The sequence below is a fragment of the Pterocles gutturalis genome, unplaced genomic scaffold (genome assembly GCF_000699245.1).
Source record: "Pterocles gutturalis isolate BGI_N339 unplaced genomic scaffold, ASM69924v1 scaffold22071, whole genome shotgun sequence".
Taxonomy (NCBI): domain Eukaryota; kingdom Metazoa; phylum Chordata; class Aves; order Pterocliformes; family Pteroclidae; genus Pterocles; species Pterocles gutturalis.
In genome coordinates, this window is record NW_010100942.1 from 1 (window position 1) to 19,003 (window position 19,003).

The following is a 19,003-nucleotide window of genomic DNA, read 5'->3' on the forward strand; positions in this document are numbered from 1 at the left end:
CCCGGACGTCGACCATACGGAAGCAGGTGGCCCTCTACTTCCGTGGGCATAAGGAGGAGAGTGGTGGCACCCCGCACTTCCCTGCTGCTGCCCTGCCAGCCCCTGCCTTCTTCACCGCCGTCTCCCAGCTGGAGCCCCACAGCCTGGAGCTGGCCGCTGTCACTGGCACCCCTGAGAGGCAGGCTCTGGTGGGCCTGGCACAGCCCACACCAAAGGTCAGCTACCACCCTGGTCTCCGGCAGGCCTGTACACCTCGCTTCTGGGATGCTTGCAACCTGTGGGCCCTTCCTGTCCCTGAGATAGATGTTGCAAAGAGCAATGCTCGAGGCCTTGCGGGTTGTGGTGGGGACTCTCTTGTTATGCCCCTAAAAGCTTTGAAGATACGATGTGCAAGGGGTAGGAGGCCCTCTGCAGAAGGGACATGCAGAAGGACTGTCTGATAACCTGCTCTGTACAAACCCTGTCTCTCCTACATCCTTACACCCTCATGGTTGCAGAGGTGTTCCTCCTGCCTGGAGCCCATCCACAAGTCAATTTTAAACCTTGTTTCATGAGGATGAGCTGCAATCCCTGAGTTTTCTTCAGCAAAATGCCCATCTCCATAGCAGTGTAGTCCAGAAAGTACTATCTGTAGTGACTAAAGCCTGCAGCTTGTCCACACAGACACATATGTGTCTAAGCTGGCTCTGCACTTCTTGGCTGTGACATTCTCTAAGCAGCCCAGTGGAAGCACTGTTGTGGCCTCAGCTGCACAGGAATGAGACATAAGTTTTTCATTAACCCATTTGCAAGGGTATTTTGCATATTTACAGCACCTAGAAAATGAAAGAGGCAACTTAAATAGTTCTCCACTTCCAGAGTTGTCAGCTTGGGAGAATCCATCATGAATATGATAAAAACATATAATTTTGTATTATAATTTTGTAAAATGCTGAATGAAAAATTATTTAGCAATAAAACATAGTGCACGCTTGAAAACATAATACCATTCCAATCCTATACATCCTTTAGGTAGTTATGCTTAGCTCTATGCACCTGCTTATGGCCTGTTGCAATCAGGAAGCTAGAGGAAGGTTAAGGCTAAACAAGTACTTAAATGCTTTGCTGAGCAAGGCTGGAGTGCTAACTCATCTTCTGAAGCACAGGTTAAACCACAAATTCTTAACCAAATTAGTATTCTTCTAACTCTGCTACCAGAGGTGTGCTATTGTGTAAGAGGGAAAAGGAAGACACTGCATTTTGGTAATTTTTTCCCCTGGTGTAATAATTTCACTCTCCCTTCAACTTCCTTCAGAGAACTGTTTCCGTAGTACAGTCCATCCACAGACATGAGCAGCAGAGAGCAGTTTGGAGAAAGCAATGCCCTCTGCTTGCAGAATAAGAGAGTGCACACTCTGTGTTGGGCAGGAGCATGATGCACTGAATGGCAGCTGTAGGGCAGAGAAAACGAGGCCGCCTTGGTGACATTGTATGAAGTTGTCTTTATTTTCTTTTTGAAATTAGTACCCACATGAAGTCAACGGTACCCCTATGTATCTCTATGAAGTGGCCACCGAATCTGTCTGCGAGTCAGCAGCCAGACTTCTGTTCATGAGCATCAAGTGGGCCAAGAGTGTCCCAGCTTTCTCCACCTTGTCCTTACAAGACCAGGTAAGGCACCTGTGGTGGGACTGGGATCAGCCTGGCCTGCATGTTAAAGAAGGCTCAAAGCTCAGACTGGGTCCTGAACCTTCAGCCCATGACTTTTAAATCCGTAATAGTCTTCAGCAGTTCTGAAGTTCAGGGCAGAGCTTTAGTCTGTCCTTGAAAACTAGTCAGTGATTTAGAAACTGCTTTTCTCCAACTTTTATTTCATGAAGCAAGTGAAAATCAAGCCAGAAAAAAAGTCTAATATATAGCAAATATTATGGGAGGACAAGTTCTATAGGAAAAATCACCAGGCTGCAGACTGGGCTCAGCACGCCACAAGTGTTTCTCTACTTGGGTGACAACTTTCCCCTCCATAATATGGGGAACAGCATCTTACCTTGCTATTTTGGGATGAGAAGTGCTTAGTTAAGAATATGGCCTCAGGATATGATCGAGCTGATTTCCGAAGACCATTCCTCTTCCTCTCCTCTCCTCTCCTCTCCTCTCACTGCTTACACAGCCAACATTTTTTCCTCATTCATGTTGGCTTCAGTGAACTTACAATTACACCAATATAGTGGGAGCAGAATTTGGCCAGCCCCCAATATTTTTCACTATCAATTAAAATCTTCCCTAATTTGTCTTGTTTTCCCCTACGACAATGTGCCTTTGCCTCAAGTAAATTGTACGCGAACCATATGAGACGAAGCAACTTCTTAATGACTTGATTCTTGATGAGGACTCAATGTGCTTTGTATAATGCACTAATTTTTAAAAAAAGTAATCAGATAATTACAAAATGGAGGGGGGGAAATCTACTCAAAGCTCCAGTCATAAAAGACATCTAATATTTTGATATGATTGAGCTAATTTCCGGAAACGGTAACTAGAACCATTATGCCTTAGATGTTACATAGCAGTCATCAGAGAAACTAGTTCCTTTCCATGGCTGCTTGTTGCAAGTGTTGTAGCTGATATGCAAATACGTATTTTGAACTGAAAGAAAAGAGCTGCTTAGGAAACTGCTAACGTTTTCTATCTAAAGGCAACTCATGATGGTCACAACGTAATATGAAGCTAAGGTACATTGAAATGTTCCTTTTCTAGCAGCAGACCCACATTTTGAAATCCTTGTGGAATTTGACAAAGGCAGACACTGCTCAGCTCTGGCTGCAGTGCTGCTACGCAGTGAGCGTGAGGGGAGAGATGAGGCAGGGCCCGGGAGGTTCTGCATGCCATCAGGAAGGCAGCAGTCCCAGCGCGGCGTGCTGCTCCCTCGGGTTGTTTTCTGCTGCTGCTCCTGGGGAGCACCGGGTCTGCCGTACCAAGCTACCAGGCCCAAATATCAGGGACAAGCAGCAAGTGTGCTGCTTCAGCAGCAGCCTCAGCACACAAGAAGGGGCTGGGTCCACCTCTAGGCCAGTGGTGTCCACAGGTGGCTCCTAAGGCAAAGGCTTTATTTGACATTAATATGGATGCACTTCCCACAAGGTCATCTCTGTTAGTGTGCAGCAGGGAGCAAGGGAAGTCTCCATTGCACATGACCAAGCATGCCTCAGACAGCAAGGTCTACTTATCTACCATAGACACCACAGTGTTCCCATTACCTTTAAATAAGCCACTGCCTCTTTCACTTTCATATCAGGGACTAAGGTTAGTAAATTACATATTAAAATCCCAACCTTTCCTTAACATCACCTTGACTTGCTGTACCTCATTGCAAGCCAGCTTCCTCAAAACTCAGAGCTGCTCAGCTCTAAAGCTTTGACCTGGGCCTCCTTCTGCATGATTCCCCTGTCATATTCAGAGAGCTGGAGAAGAAATAACTCTGATTTTAATCACCTTATTTCATGAATAATCAGACAGTCGATTTTTATAACAGAGCCATTGCATTATTTAATTTGACAATGGCCCAGCTGTAAATGTCTGTATTTCTCTTTCTGCATCCCTGACAACTGCCCAAGGAGCATCTAAAACCTTTTCCTGGATTTTGCTTTTGTTTGTGCTCTTACAAAAAGGCAAGAGCATTGCGATTCCAGGACTCTGTGACAGTTTTATCTCAAAGGCAAGGAAATAAGTAGAAAGCAATTCACTGACAAAATCCAAGTCCAAGGATTGCTGTGTCACTACTCTCAGTAAAACAGAGGCTGTGTCCCTTCCCAAGCTCCATACAGCTAATCCCATCGTGGATGGGAAGCCACACAACAAAAAACGCCATGCTTCAAGTTCTGCTGGCCTGCACACCTGGCCAGCTTGTCCGTAAGACAGGTTGGCCCAACGCAGGTCACCAACAAAAGGTTGTACTTTCAAGATGGGGTTGATTAAGGAGCAAAAACCAGTCCTTCAGAAAGCCTGGTCTTTCTTGTTTCTTTGAAGAAGGGGGGATAACTATGACTTCAGCATTAATTATTTTAATTGGTTTTACAGACTTACGCATAGGCATGAAGAAAGCTTCAGCTATCAGAATAGTCTCTTATTTCTAAAGTTTTCTTTAAAGATTTAGTGAGAAAGAATATATGAAATGGATATCTCCCAGGAACCACCATTCATTACCATTGTATCTGCATGAATGAATGACAAAAAAAGTTTTACAAAAGCAAATTGAAGGCTGGTGAATCATTTCCTAGGTCATACAGAAACCTGCACATCCATCAGGCAGGATTATCCGGAGGAGGGGCTGGGTTCACAGGCTGCAGCAGTTAAAGAGACTTAGGAGCAGGTTCAGCTGCTCTCAGAACAGAGCTAAAATGGGCACCACACCCTAGAAAGCATGCCCCCCCACTCCCCATTTCATACAATAACCTGTCAGCTTCCAGTGCTGTAAAATCCAATGTAATTATTTAAAGCAGAGACAGAAATACTTTCCTGTCACAATTTCCTTAGTCAGGTTATGTATAAGTTCTGCAAAGCACATAGCACAAAAAGGCACAAAATGGGCATAAGCCTGCAGTGACAAGCTCAGAGACTCTGAGAGCTCTTCCTCTCACTGTGATTGGAACAGGGTGGTTTAAAACTCATAATACTGTTAAGAGTTAGCACCTAGATAAAGGATTCACTTTTACTGCATGCTTTCTTTATAATCTATTACTTTCACATGTCTGATTCCAATGAAATTTTTGTTTACTTTGTTCTTCCTTATAGACTCTTTATAGACTTAAAATACCCTCCTTCCTATTTTGCTGAAAAGCTAAGCTGCTGATACATTCAGGGACCACAGAAATATTAATGTTTGGGGTTTTTTTTTGTTGTTGGTTTTTTTTTTTTTTTTTCTGCCTGAATTTTGGGCAATCTGTTTCCACTGCACGGAGCCATCAGATGATACCTCCGGAGTCCACTACAGTTCTCACCCCTCCAAATCTCTCCCACCCTATTGAGAGACATAAGGTCCCAGCAATGTATAAACACCACAGCACATCCTTTAGGCCATGAACTCCAGCTGAACTGGAGGCCCGCCAAACCCCTCTTAAGAGTTGGTCTGGGCCAATGGTTCATAGATGCCCTCAAGACTAAACGTATCTGTTCTGGCTTTGCCAGTCTGCATTACCAAGAGTCTTGTCTCCTCTTCAGATGCACCACTGCCTCTCCACGGAAATCAAAGGCATTGTCTCCAAATGGACAAAAACACATCCTCCACAAAACCAGGCAATGTACAAAAAATTGCAAAGAACTAGCAACTAGCTCAGATACTCGGTTCTCTGAAAGGAAACAGCTCTTAGTGCCTGGAATTTCTGAGTTATTTTAAGAAAAAAGCAAGAAAACAGGTGACACTGAGAAACCACATGTGTGTCCAGATGCTGTGCTTGAAAGAGCTAAATACTTGCTTAGTAAGGAAGGGGTTAAAGATACATATGTGCTCTAAAGCAGTGCTCCATACAGAGTGATGCAATTTCAGGACATTGTCCAGGCTTTTCTTCACAAATCCTGGTTCCCAGGAGAAAGGAGGGTAATCCCTAAAGAGCAATAGGAGAGCACTTGTCCCACTTGTCCTAGGACAGCTGTATGTGCCAAGGGAGAGGAGGAGAGAGCCCATGCTGTGCTAGGAACCCAGGCGAGTGTTCATGTTGTGAGCAAGCTCTCTGGGGTGGGAATTTTCTCGTTTCTCTTTCTCCTCCCTTTTGGTCCACAACATGGTGCACAGTGATCCAACCCTCAGTGCTTTTTCTACAACATGTAGACTCATTTCTAGACACCTTCTCAAAAAGCTAAGAGAAGAGCTATCAAATGCTGTGGGGAAAATACCATGACAGGCATTTAAAGTAGTTTTTAAAATAACAGAAATTTACATATTTAAATTGTTTATAAATCTATAAATTATACACTATGTTATATTGTACATCTATTGTATGACAGCTGATGCTTTTGGAAGATGCTTGGAGAGAACTGTTTGTTCTAGGAATAGCACAATGGGCCATTCCAGTTGATGCTAACACTCTACTGGCTGTATCTGGTAAGAATTGCACAATTTAATGACTTTGTTACAAAAATTACCATAAAAATACATTACTGAAAAAAGAACAACATGTAAAGAATAACAAATTCCTACTGAACAATAGAGCATACCTGTCATTTATAAATCTATATTTAAATGCAAATAATGTTGTTTTGTTGTATTCATGACTGCTTGCATTGTCATTTAAATGCAAATTACTGTGTTTGTTATCATCCAAGAGAAGATTTTATATTAACTTTCATACAATATAGTCAGTTTACATGGAACCAGATAGACAAGTGTGACAATAGAGTGGATATTGATACACAGGATTTTGTCAGAAATCAATACAAAAAAAAGCAGATGCCTTTAATATTATTTATTTCATCTGTTTCTGTTTTAGGCATGAATGGTGACAATACAGATTCTCAGAAGCTGAATAAAATTATTTCAGAAATACAGGCTTTACAGGAGGTTGTGGCTAGATTTAGACAACTTCGGCTAGATGCTACCGAATTTGCCTGTCTCAAATGCATTGTCACTTTCAAGGCTGGTAAGCAGAAAGAATCTCTTTCTTGTCTCATCTGATAACTATAAGGTTGCTACTTTAAAGCAAAAATGACATTTTAAACCAGACATAGCTTTCTATCATCCAACAGGTCTCCTGGTATTGAATTCTAATAGTCAGTGTTGCATTTTTAAAGGCTGACAGTGGAGTGCTGGGGAACTAATGGGAACGTTTAATTTCCATTGATAGCACTAACTGAACTGTTTTGACCCACCCAAGAGTACAGCTGAACTAGTAACTGATCTGCTTTCCAGTGCCTACACACAGTGGTTCCGAACTAAGGAGTTTCCGAAATGCTGCTGCCATTGCAGCCCTTCAAGATGAAGCCCAGCTCACTCTGAACAGCTACATCCATACCAGGTGAGCAGTCTCTTCTCTCTCTACTTCTTGCAGGCGTGGGGGTAGAATACTGCTCTCACTGTAGTGTAGGTGACATTTCCACTGCCTTAAACAGGGACCAGGCTGTTACAGCAAGCATATTGGCTGTCAGCCTGCTGGGATTTAGCATTTCCTGATGAAAGAGAATCATAGAAATGGTTGGAAAAGACCCTTAAGATCATCAAGTCCAACTGTTAACCTAATACTGCCAAGTCCACCACTAAACCATGTCCCCAAGTGCCACCTCTGCATGTCTTTTAAATACCTCCAGGGATGGTAACTCCACCACTTCCCTGGGCAGCCTGTTCTAATGCTTGACAACCTCTTTGGTGAAGAATTTTTTCCTAATACAGAATCTAAACCTCCCCTGGTGCAACTTGAGGCCATTTTCCTCTTGTCCTATCACTTGTTACTTGGGAGAAGAGACCAACACCCACCTCCCTACAACCTCCTTTTAGTAGTTGTAGAGAGCAACAAGGTCTCCCCTCAGCCTCCTTTTCTCCAGACTAAAGAACCCCAGTTCCCTCAGCTGCTCCTCATAAGACTTGTGCTCTAGTCTCTTCACAAGCTTCGTTGCTCTTCTTTAGATGCACTCCAGCACCTCAGTTTATTCAGACAAATGGAAAAGAAATAGGAGAGATTTTCCCCTGGGAAGTGATACTTGCTGTAGAACACTTTGAAGTTCAGAAGGCTACATTTTCCTCTACATTTTATTCAGTTAAATACTGCTAATAGCAATGCTCAAAACAACATCACGTCTCACAGCAGTATGAGTGCTTTTGACCCATGATCTCCAATACACTTCCATGTCTTTTCCCCCATTTTGCAGACATGTAAGTTGGGGCACAAGGAAGTTAAATGGCTTTTCCAAGACTCTACCCTGAGTCTGTTATCAGGTTAAAATGGAAACCCCAGAAATTGTGAGTCTCATTTTGGTGCTGCAGCAGACTGATGAGAATCATGGTTTGAGAAGAAAACATTCCCCTGTGTCTCATTCAGGATAAGTCTCACGGGATACATCCCACAGTGTACAGGGGTAAGCCCACAAAATGTACTATGCAAAATACAGCCCCATACTCTAGAACAGCTGGCTGTGAACAGGTGGCTTCCTGCTACGGACCATTTCAGAATGGTGCTTCATAGGAGAAGCCAAAAGAGTGCACCTAACACCTTCTGCAACAGCTGCTCTGGCTGATTCAGGACTTCTGGGCAGAGCTGCAACAGCTCTTGTAAAGTCCATGTCTCAGTCCTGTTGCTGCAGTGGAGGTCCCTGAGACTAGCACAGTGGGAGATGGACCGGTGGAAGAGGAACTTTTATACCATTTTTTTCCTTTTGAAACTTTGGTCTGCTCTCATAATAGCTGTGTCTAGCAGAAGCCAACTCAACATCAGGGATTAGATGGCAGCAGTCTCTGAAGCACTTCTGTTTAGTCTAAAGGGAATGGCCTGCCCTGGGGATGGGAGTAAAATTGCAAATACCATCCACTTATGGCTAGTTCAGAGCAAAAAGAATAACCGCTGCATAGCAACCCCTTCCTGCTCTTAGGGAAAGCCTTTCTCATGAAGGTTGCTCCCTGGAGACTGAGTGAGCCCAGGCCTGTTGGAGAGAGAAGCCAGGGAGCAATGGTTTTGCATGGCCACCGTTTCCCTTCCAGGCATGTCAATTTTTCCATTTCTGCATTGCTGGAAATATCTATCTACTGGGCTAAACAGTATCTGTTGTAAAAGGTATCCTTTTACAAGGGAAAAAAGGGCAGTCCACTGACAGGACTGTCACACTAACTCCAGTGGGATAGGGCTTTCAGCTTGTGTTTTGTCCTCTGGCTTGAATTTACTGTCCTGCCAGTGTTCAGCAGTACCAGCTCTGTGATCTGACTGGAGTCACTCTCAACAGGACTCAAGGGAGGGCAGACTGCAGAAGGAGAATGTTTCTCCAAACGAGCTACTCCTTCTTTTAGGGAGACTCCTGTAAACAGAGGCTTGAGAATCGCTGGTATCAAGCCAGGGTAAGCACAGCTAGAATACATATCCTATGTTGTGCTGGCTTCACAAGCTGGATGGAAAATACCCTGTTATGCAAATGCACTACCTGGGGATAAAACACAGCTTTTTTAAACCCCCAGAATCTAAGTGTCAATTGGTATTCAATGTATAAGGCAATCCAAAGGGAGTAAAATTACTACCATGACAATCCAGCCAGGTTTAAATTGCACTTTAAATGACAGGGTGTTTATTGTAGGTCAAGCTCTTCCCGGAACTGCATCAAGAACATAGTTGTCTGAGGGACAAGTCAGAGCAGATCCTGCCTCAGTATTGCTACTGCTCTGAGGGAATAAACAAAGGAGTTAATCAAAAATCAGAGGCATTGGTCTATGTTCTGCTAACCTCCATTAAGAAAGTCTTCCTTGGGGTCAACCTTCCTGCTCACACGAGTAGAAAACACAGGGTTTTAGCACAGGTAGCACCCATCCATACAATTCACTGAATATTTGTCTTTTCAGTAAAGTAAACTTCAACAATGTGTTTTTCTCTCTCTGTTTTCCAGGTATCCCACACAACCCTGTCGTTTTGGAAAACTTTTATTGCTTTTACCAGCTTTACGTTCAATTAGTCCATCTACAATAGAAGAAGTGTTTTTCAAAAAGACCATTGGGAATGTACCAATTACAAGACTGCTTTCAGATATGTACAAATCCAGTGACATATAAATTACCTTAAAATAAACAATCAGGATGGACAGTTTGAGAACTTTAATCTATGGAGAATAAGCCTCAACTAACAAAATCTACAGGAAGCATAAGCCTGGGAATGTTTAGCCTTTAAACCCATTGACAAAAAAATACCCCAGTAGATATGATTCTGCTGCTCTGAACAGAGTGATTTAAATCATGGAGAGAATGCTTTGTTCTACAGAAAAAAAGTGAAAGTGGTTGGAATTTGGCTGGTATTCCTGTTACTACAGGATGGAGGCAATTCAGATGCCAGTCAAAGTTAACAAAGACTCCGCTATTCTCTCATTTAACTGGCAGATCTGAGACAAAATGTGAAAGAAGGTACTTTAGTTTGTTCAGTATTTGGAACCGGGTGACCAAACTTGGCTTCTGTTGTAACATGAGATGTGGTGGCCTTCGGAACTGTTTTAAAAGTAGCCTACGTTGGGAAAACATTTTTAAGATGATAGGCAACATTTAAGACCAGGTTACCAAAACATTGCTTCTGCTATAATACATCATGAAGTGGCCTTCAGAACTGATTAAAAAGTAGCTTATGACAGCAGCTCCATTCTTCCTGCAAAATGGACCGGTGATCTTTGATGCGGATGTCACCACCATTTGTTCAGTTAACATCTCAAAGACAGAAGAGCTTTACACACTTCTTCCCCGACCTTCCCTCCCTCTTCCACACACGCAGACACACATTCACATGCACACCTGAAAAGATACAAGTCAAGAAAAGAAGACTAAAACAGAAAAACCAAATACAGTGGAGACAACCGCTTCAGTGACCTGCTGGCTGTCCTGCTGGCACAGTGCTGAAACCAAAGGCAACAGTGGCCAAACCCTTTGTCAACGAGATGTGCAGAGAAGTGAAATGACTATAAAACAAATTAAATGGAAGGAATTTTATTTCAAAGAAATAAAGGTTGTTGACTGATACAATGCTAACAATTTCCAAAAGTCTCCAATGCCTTTTTAGAAAACTCCAGGTTCTAATTTTTAAGTCTTGTTTGCCTACACCCTCTCACACACAAAAACATTATAAGCTGCTTATTTGATGTATGAAAAATGTAGAAAAAAAAACAATTTAAAGCTAGCTGCTGTACTTTTCAAAGTTTGATTTGTTATTAGGAACTAGCACTGAGAAAAATCAGCACTTGGACTATCATAGAATGAATGAAACTTTTCCTGTACAAAGTGGATTAACTGATTTGTGAAGTTAAAAAGTTGTACTCATTGTATTTACAAAGAATAAAAATATATTGAATTTAAATTACTTTCCACTGTTCTTTTAATGCTTGTCCTTCTACCTCTGGATTATTTTCTTCCACTGTACCCTACTTACCAGGGAACAGAAATACTGTCTTCCAAAATGGATTGCCTTGGATGCTGTGGAGTCTTGATTTATCAGAGGTTACAAAAACAGGTTAGATAAACATTAAAGGAATACCTTAGGTGATCCCACCTTGGGACAAAGGGACTTCGGGTTACTGCATAGAGATGTTTTTTATAATTCAAATATACACCTGCTGCAAGCTTTCTTTTGCAAGGAGCTGACAAAGAGCTTTTCTAGAACATAATACTAAACGGACCAGAGCTCTAACCTAGAATAAGTCTTCCATTTCGTGTTATTACAATTTTTAATATCAGTGGATTGTGCAGCTAACAAAGCGTGATGAATACAAAAACACTGCTTCAATTAAAAAGAGGTTCTGAGGTTTTATTAAGGTGTCCAATTGTGTAATCACACCAAAGAAAGAAGTAAGCAACTCCCAGTGCACAGGATCAAGCTGGCAATAGGAGATTGGAAACATATTGCTCATATGGTAACAAGTGACCAAAGAGCCATGCACACTAAAATGACAGGTGGAAATGTACAGTCTATATCAATGGCTCATCGGTTTTCAGGGCCAAGGAACACAGACCACAAGTGAAATCCTGGCTCCACTGACCCCAGACAAAAATCTCACACGTTTCAGAGGTCAAAGCTTTTATCCCATCTCTCTTCCATTTGTGCAGCTTGCTAGGTCTCACATTCTGCCCTTTCCCAGACAGCCAGACCATAAAATATACAAGACCAGTCTTTTGATGAGTCCGGTGAGACAAAGCATAGACTACAGGACTTTGAAACATCTTCTATACAAACTAGCATCGAGCACTTGAAAATGCATTTACCACAGGGCATAGCACATTCTTCAAAATAAACAAACAAATGCTTTACTGTTCATACTGCACCTGTAATAACCCTTAACCATTTTCTGCTCTCTACACTAAAAAGAACTGGACAGCAGAAAATCAATTGTGGCCCTCCTCTCTGTGACAATTCAGTTTATGAGCTAAAGAAGTTGAACCTACTGCTGTATAGAATTCATGACAAAACACTAATGTCAATAAGATTCATGCTGCTCTCCTGGAGCAACAACAAACATGAACTGCATGCACACTGCAAGGCTACCTCACTCTGCAGTCTGCTGTAGCCCCACTCCCTCGATCACCCAGGCTAGAGGATGCAACACAGTGCACTGGCTTTCTCCCAGTTGCAAAGCAGGCAGGGCAATGGGTGCACACCCATATCTCATCCTCTCACCTGTAGGACCCAGGCCAGCTGGAGAGCACTCACAATCTGGGAACAGTGCCCAGATCCCTGTGGTTTAGGAACAGCTTATCTCAGACGACGTTTTCCTCCCAGTACTGCAGATGGCACAGAAGCAGACCAGTTACACTACAATAGAATTAGGGTCTCTTGTTGGCCTTGAAGGACTGAAGCCCAGGTTTTCAAAGTATCAGTGTCCAGGGCAGGTGTCCTGTCAACCTCAGAAGGTGACACTCCAAACTTTTCACTTTAGAAATAAGAATAATTTGACATCAAGCATGCAGCTTTTCCCTCCTCAGGTGTGTTTTTTCTTCTTACAGCAGATGATACAGATTGTGTCATCATCTTTTAGGGATAAAATGGGGCATTTACTTTAATTTCTGAAAGAAGCTTCTCTCAGTAAGGAACATTTCATAACAGAAAAATAACACATTACTACGTATCTAAACCTAAAAAACCAACACTTCATATACATTTAGCCCTTCTTTCCCCATTTCCAAGAGTAAAGTAACTTTTAAGTGTGATTTAACAAGAACAGAGAATGTTAGAATTGATTTTACATTATCAAAAATTTCTTGGAAAAACTAGATTGTGTTGAAAAACCAGACAGCTCTGAGCTACAAGTGGGCTGTGTCAGTTTTGGTCTCTGGTTTCACTAGTAGGACTGCTGGGAAGATTCACCATAGCATTTGTTAAGTATGAGGGAGAAAAAGCAATTATTTAAGCATCTAACTGTTCAGTCTAGCTAGTCACTAGTACTACCTATAATCTAGTCAACCAGCACTGTTCAACCAGCACTGTGTCTTTTACATCCAGATTTCTATAAATGAGGTTAATGGTCTTATTTAAAGGAAACTAATAACTTTGACAGTAAGTTTGTAGGATCTTCTCAACAGTGATAAGTATTAAGAACAAAAAAGCAGCGGAGACAAGTCTAAGTCAACATACACTGTTACCAAATAGCACAAAACACTAGATCAGACTGCTACTAGTGTTCAAGGCCAGGCTGGATGAGGCTTTGAGCAACCTGTCTAGTGGGAAGTGTCCCTGCCCATAGCAGCGGGGTTGGAACTAGGTGATCTCTAAGGATCCTTCCAACCCAAACCATTCTATGATTCTATGACTGAATCAGTTTTCAAGAGCATCTGGATAGGTAACTCCCATATCACATTTGGAAGCTTCTTCAGTCATAGAAGCATTTAGTGAGAAAGACGACTTCAGCAGTGTTGCTCATGAACTGCAGTTCAGGCATCAACAACCCACATTTCACCAGTGGTCATACAAAAACAATGCTACAGCTTCCCCTTCCTTTAATGGATGGCATAATTTTCACTTGCTAGTTGAAGCTAGCGTGATGCTTCTTATGCTTCTCTTTTCCCAAACTTACTGAAGTCATAGATCTGTTGACTGTCTACCATAAGCAGGGTTCCAGCTTCGGCTCCACAACACATCAACAGCCTTCAATACCTCTTTATGTTCTTTAACACTTGAGCAGCAAATGCCAGCATCTAACAGCATTTAGGGTAACACAAGGGTAACACAAGACTACATCACAGAAGAGCATCACAGCAAGGCTGAAACACCAGTTCACTCAGTAAAGTCCCTGCTTCTCACAAAGCATGAGATATCCCACACTCAATACCAAGAGTGACAAAACATTTGAAGTGCATTTTCACTTTTATTTCAAAACTTTAGACAAGTTACTTTAGTATATAAATTTGATTTTTTTTTCCTCTTACAGAATATAAAGATAATTCCCTCATTACTTCAGTATAAAGTGTTTTACAAGCTTGAAGACAATTGCATAAGTGTTTCTCACACAATGTATCAGAAATAAAGCAGTCTTTCTACAGAAGTTCAGACAGATTACTACCTCAGAAACAGCATAGCAGTTCAGTAAAATACAAGTGAATACGTGACACTACAACTGTGCAAGTTCAAGTAAGGCCAAGTCAGTAAACATTGTTAAGTCATTGCAAATAAGAGTGGAAAGGTTTGTGAGACATTGCAAGGGGTGGATGGTCTCGTAGGACAATACTCTTAAATCAAGGATTCAGAGGGACTTAGCTAGAAGACAAGTGAGTTCTTTTATGCTATAAAGCATATGCAAAGACCAAGCAGTGTACTGATGTTAGTGGAGACTTTGTGCCTGTTTATCCTCAGCATGCTAAGACAAACTGCAACCTCTTAAAACCAAGCATAAGAACCACTAACATTTGAGAAGATGGTTTCAGAACTCAAGTATGTCTTATTTTGGATGGCGTATAGTTTTTGTCTATTACTTCATCTTGTAAGAACATGTGAAGACAGCGCTCATTCTGTGCCAGTGGGTGGCCTGCAACCCTGGAGAGGAAAAAAAACCAAGCATTAGTGCTAACAAAGTCTACTTGCAGCTAGCCAGCAAAGCAAGGTTTTATACCCATAACCTATGGTCTCACACATCGGCATAGATCCCACTTCCAGTTCACTGTTGGTTACTAGAATGATGTCTGGCAGGAAGATTTGTCATTCTCCCTCAGCCAAATTTAGCAACCCTGAGCTGCCTCTGATCATTCAGGAGCATGTTACATCATCATTTGTCACCTGCAATTTAGAGGACTACCAAATTGCCCATTCTAGCATTAGGAAATCTAGAGTTAAGCAAGCCAAGCAGGTTTTTACAAGTCTTGATGCCTTTGACACAGGACACCTTTCTAAAGGCAGCATAATCCCTCAGTTCTCAGTCTAATTCAATAGCAGTTATCCCAGGCAGAGTTAAAGACTTACTCCACCAGAGGGTGTGAAGGTCTTCTGAAGTCTGACACCATTTAGAGCAATGACTTACCATGGTCACTATTCCTAGCATGTACAAGCTGCACTGATGCACAGCCAGAGGGTACTGACCATTCCATTAACTGCAGGTGTCTTTAGATATGAAACATAGGAGACACAGCTTGTCTGCTCTAGAAGAGACCAGCACCTCTATGCAAATTTGTTTCACATATAGACTGAGTCACCATGCTTTTAAGAGTAAAGGAGCTGAAATTGAACTAGAAGACACTCCCAAGCTTAGAAGAAAACCATAAGGTATTGCATTTAAACCCTTAAAATACCATGCAGCCTTCTGTGCAGGTAAAAATCGCAGAGAATCAGAATCTCTGGAAGTTGTTCACTTATGGATATGAAAACCTCAAGCAATTTGGTTTGAAAAAAGTTACATCCAGTTTGGTCAAACAAGACAGGTTTCTCCATTCTGACAGTCTGTCAGCCTTACGGCCTCCATATCTGTCAGAACATTTCTACTCTAAATAGAAGTTACCTAGTTGAACACGCGCAACACAGTCAAGTCCAGTGGCTCAGCATCTGTACTTCCCAAGCACTTTTGTGCATCTTCTCCAAATTTGTCTTAGTGCTTATTTGATTACAGGACATATTGACTTGTCACTACTCACTTGTCATTGAGGGCATCCCTTAATGAGGAAGCTGAGCTCTCCGATTCAGGATTGATAGATTATTTCAAGTGCAGTCATAAAACCTATCAATCTTGTCAGGTTCTAGTAAATGGGCAGCAGTCTCAAGCACTAGTTCACAAGGAACAGTCTGAAATAATTAGCTTGAGTTTGTTACCCCCTCAGACTGAAATTGCTGGCCTTGAACCTCAAATGAAAAATATACAAGAGAAGATGACAAAGGTAGCAGCATACTCCTCCCTTTGAGGAAGGCTTGCAAACTGGTGGCTGAATTGCAAGACTAGATCTGTTCTTAGATTCAGCCCTGGGTTTCATATGAATACCTCACTCTGCACTGACTTTGCCTCAGTAGTATTCTCTAAGGTGGCCCATAACACAGAGCAGTTGCTACTTATTTTTCATGTATCCCAAAGTCAGGTTCAGGCAGACAAGTGTGTTACAACATAACTACGCTGTGAGTGCCATTGTAGGTAGTATTGACAGTGGTGCTGGCCCAAGAGAGCCAACTCAAATAAGCTGCACTGCACTACAAAGCTTCTCAACAACATTCTGGACATCAAAAAACAGCACTGCTGCATCAAGATCTTTTTTGGATACAGTGACATCAGTTATTTGAGGGACTCTTTTCTAGTTCTAGCAGTAAAGACCAGCTTTGAGAATGCAGTAAGGTGAGCGCATTATGCAAATTACCTTCAGGACTAAGTTCACTAGTAACCAGGGTACTTGGTAGAAGTCTTAAAGCTTCTACATGGTTCAAAACTTTAATTAGTAATACTTGTTTGATGAGTTGGTTATGCCATTTGAATGAATTGATGAGGCTGAATAGCTACGAGTTCCATCTGAAGAGTCTTGTTACAGCCGTATTCAAGTCCTCCACTACATCAATATCTACATTAACAGCCTGCTTTGATGTTTCCAAGGAGGAAAAAAATGACAAAGAAGTTTTACAGCAAGTAATACACTGCTCTTGTGGAAGTGTAGGACTCCACAATTAAACTGCCCGCTCCACTTCTGTCAGCTATACTGACTTTTTGCAGAGATTCCAGTTGAGTGTTTCACTATCAGCTGCTTCCGAACATAAACAGCCCTCTTCCTCCACAAATTGCTAGATGCAGCATACAAAACTTTCAGCAAGTGTGCTACTTCTGCATTTAATGCAGAGTCCCAAGTGTGCATGGATGAAAGTTGTACTATACAGTCATGACTGCCTTGATGATACAGCACTAAAAACACCCCGCATTCCATCTTATTTTAAGCACACCTGCCTTCATGTAGTGCAAATGCAAAACTAGATGGCTTGGAAATTCATTCTGCTTGTCTTTGAACAGAAGAAAGAACAGTCTGAATCATTTTACCTGCTCAGAAACATTATCAATACCTTTAAAGTGAGCTAACAAGAAACTATGGGAAGGAAAACTCAAGAGCTTTCATACAGTCACATCTAGCTTACTTGCACAAGGCAACAGTTTCAGCAAACTAGTCACTTGCAACTCCAAGCCATACATCTGAACAACAACTGAAATTCTGGTTTAACTTGGGCATCCTCTGACCCTGTTAAACAGCATTACTATTGAACAAGATTAAAATGCTAGTGTAACTGACAAGCTTGAACTTTTAAAGAGAGCAGTCCCAAATTCAGTTAGCCTGAACAGTGATTAGAAGAGCTGGTTAACTGCCAGTATTCCTTCTTACCCACTGTTTTGATCCACATTGTTAAAGAGATTAAAGTAGCTCTTCAGGTCAATATATGGGGAGCAGCTAGTAGTGTCAGATGGTCGAAAGAATCATGAGGCTGTTACTATAATTTCTGCTCACCCTTTGAAAAGCAGTGACAAAACCCAAAGTGTCTCTTTCAAACTATGTATGTGCATACCTCAGGTAGTGTTTTTATATCTTCAGAAAGATTCTCATGATGATTAGAGAAAATATGCATCATTACACAAGCTGATAATATCTCACATCTGCAATCAAAGTAAACTGCTGTAAACCCATTGTAAGCTCCATTGTTCACCCAGTGGTGGATACCTTTTCAGAAATGAAAAAGTAGAACTATTTTGAATGCTATAATTTTAGTAGTAATTTGCATAAATTAACAACAACACTAACATTCATTTCAGCTGTTCAGGTAAGCATTAAGATATCTAAACTAAACACTGGATGAGCAGTGCTAGTACATACTCCTGCAAGATTATGTGAAAGTTGTTATTCTGAACCTAGTGCAGCTACCATAGTTAGAGGACCAGCAGCTTTAATTCAACTTTCCAGAGCTGAGTTCTGGGTTTATCTCTAGGTCACTAGACCCAACACTTACTTGTTTATGAATTGTTCAAGAGCCTGTTTCCTTTCCTCTATAAATGAATCATCAAATATGCCATCATCTCCTCGGAAGGGGAGCTGACGGAGAAGAGCTTTTCCTGGTAGAGGTGGTACCACAACCTGAAAGATTTAGAAAAGTGTCCTTAAGTGCAGCCTATAAGCAAGTTTATACACCTCCTGTGCCATCTCTTCCTCCTAGAGGACCCAACTCAGCAATCATATTCCTAGTGAAGTAATAAAACATGATCAGAGAAGAACAGTATCTGCCGACAGGGGTAAGCTGAATTCCAGTAGTTTAACTCTGAAGTAACTCAAAACCATTAAACAGCCTCTAGCACTGTATAACTGAGGTTCTGTAAGACTGACAGTGTTTTAGTTCTGGACATTTCTAACTACAATATCTGCTCTATATGACATATTCTTTATAACATAAGATTTCAGCATCACTGTTCTTTGTATTTCTGTGAAGACTTGCATTCACCTTTCATTTTACCCACCTTGCTTTCTCTTTCTAGTTCGTTCCTTAGCCATTCAAAGTCACTGTATCTTCTTCTGACTGTAGATTCTTTCAACTTGAAAATAGGCAGATTCGTCTGAAAACAAGCACATAAGCTTGATTAGACAAGTTAGAAGTTTTGACAAGGAGAAGCAAGTAAAAAAGCTTTTAAGTTACAAATTAGTTCCACTTAAGCAACAGCACTGAGAAACACTCAAGATACAGAAAGACAGGTAAAGCTCTGTAAGCTACATGAGTAAGCTGTGCCTCAAACTGCTTAACTGTGGGCCTCACTTATATGGCATCCTAACCACTGGTATTTTGCCACCACATTATCTAGCAGAATAGAAGACTTACTGGCCCCTTGAGGAGCCATTCCTAAGGTTGAACAAGCAGCTGCTACTCTTACTGTCTCAGGAACTGGATTC

At 41.6% G+C, this 19,003-nt stretch overlaps 2 protein-coding genes across 2 annotated transcripts; one reads left to right on the forward strand and one right to left on the reverse strand.

The window, feature by feature from the left end:
• Window positions 1-5: 5 nt before the first annotated feature.
• NR2E1 (nuclear receptor subfamily 2, group E, member 1) lies at window positions 6-10,972 on the forward strand (the record flags this gene model as incomplete). The annotated part of the gene is made up of 6 exons (XM_010081684.1): window positions 6-215; window positions 1,504-1,650; window positions 5,980-6,076; window positions 6,462-6,611; window positions 6,881-6,986; window positions 9,550-10,972. Coding segments are annotated over 6 exons (873 nt in total), but the record flags the coding sequence as incomplete, so codon positions are not given.
• A 2,984-nt stretch (window positions 10,973-13,956) lies between these two features.
• SNX3 (sorting nexin 3) lies at window positions 13,957-18,672 on the reverse strand (the record flags this gene model as incomplete). Its single annotated transcript, XM_010081694.1, has 3 exons — window positions 13,957-14,657; window positions 18,075-18,199; window positions 18,577-18,672. Coding segments are annotated over 3 exons (327 nt in total), but the record flags the coding sequence as incomplete, so codon positions are not given.
• Between the last annotated feature and the right edge of the window lie 331 nt (window positions 18,673-19,003).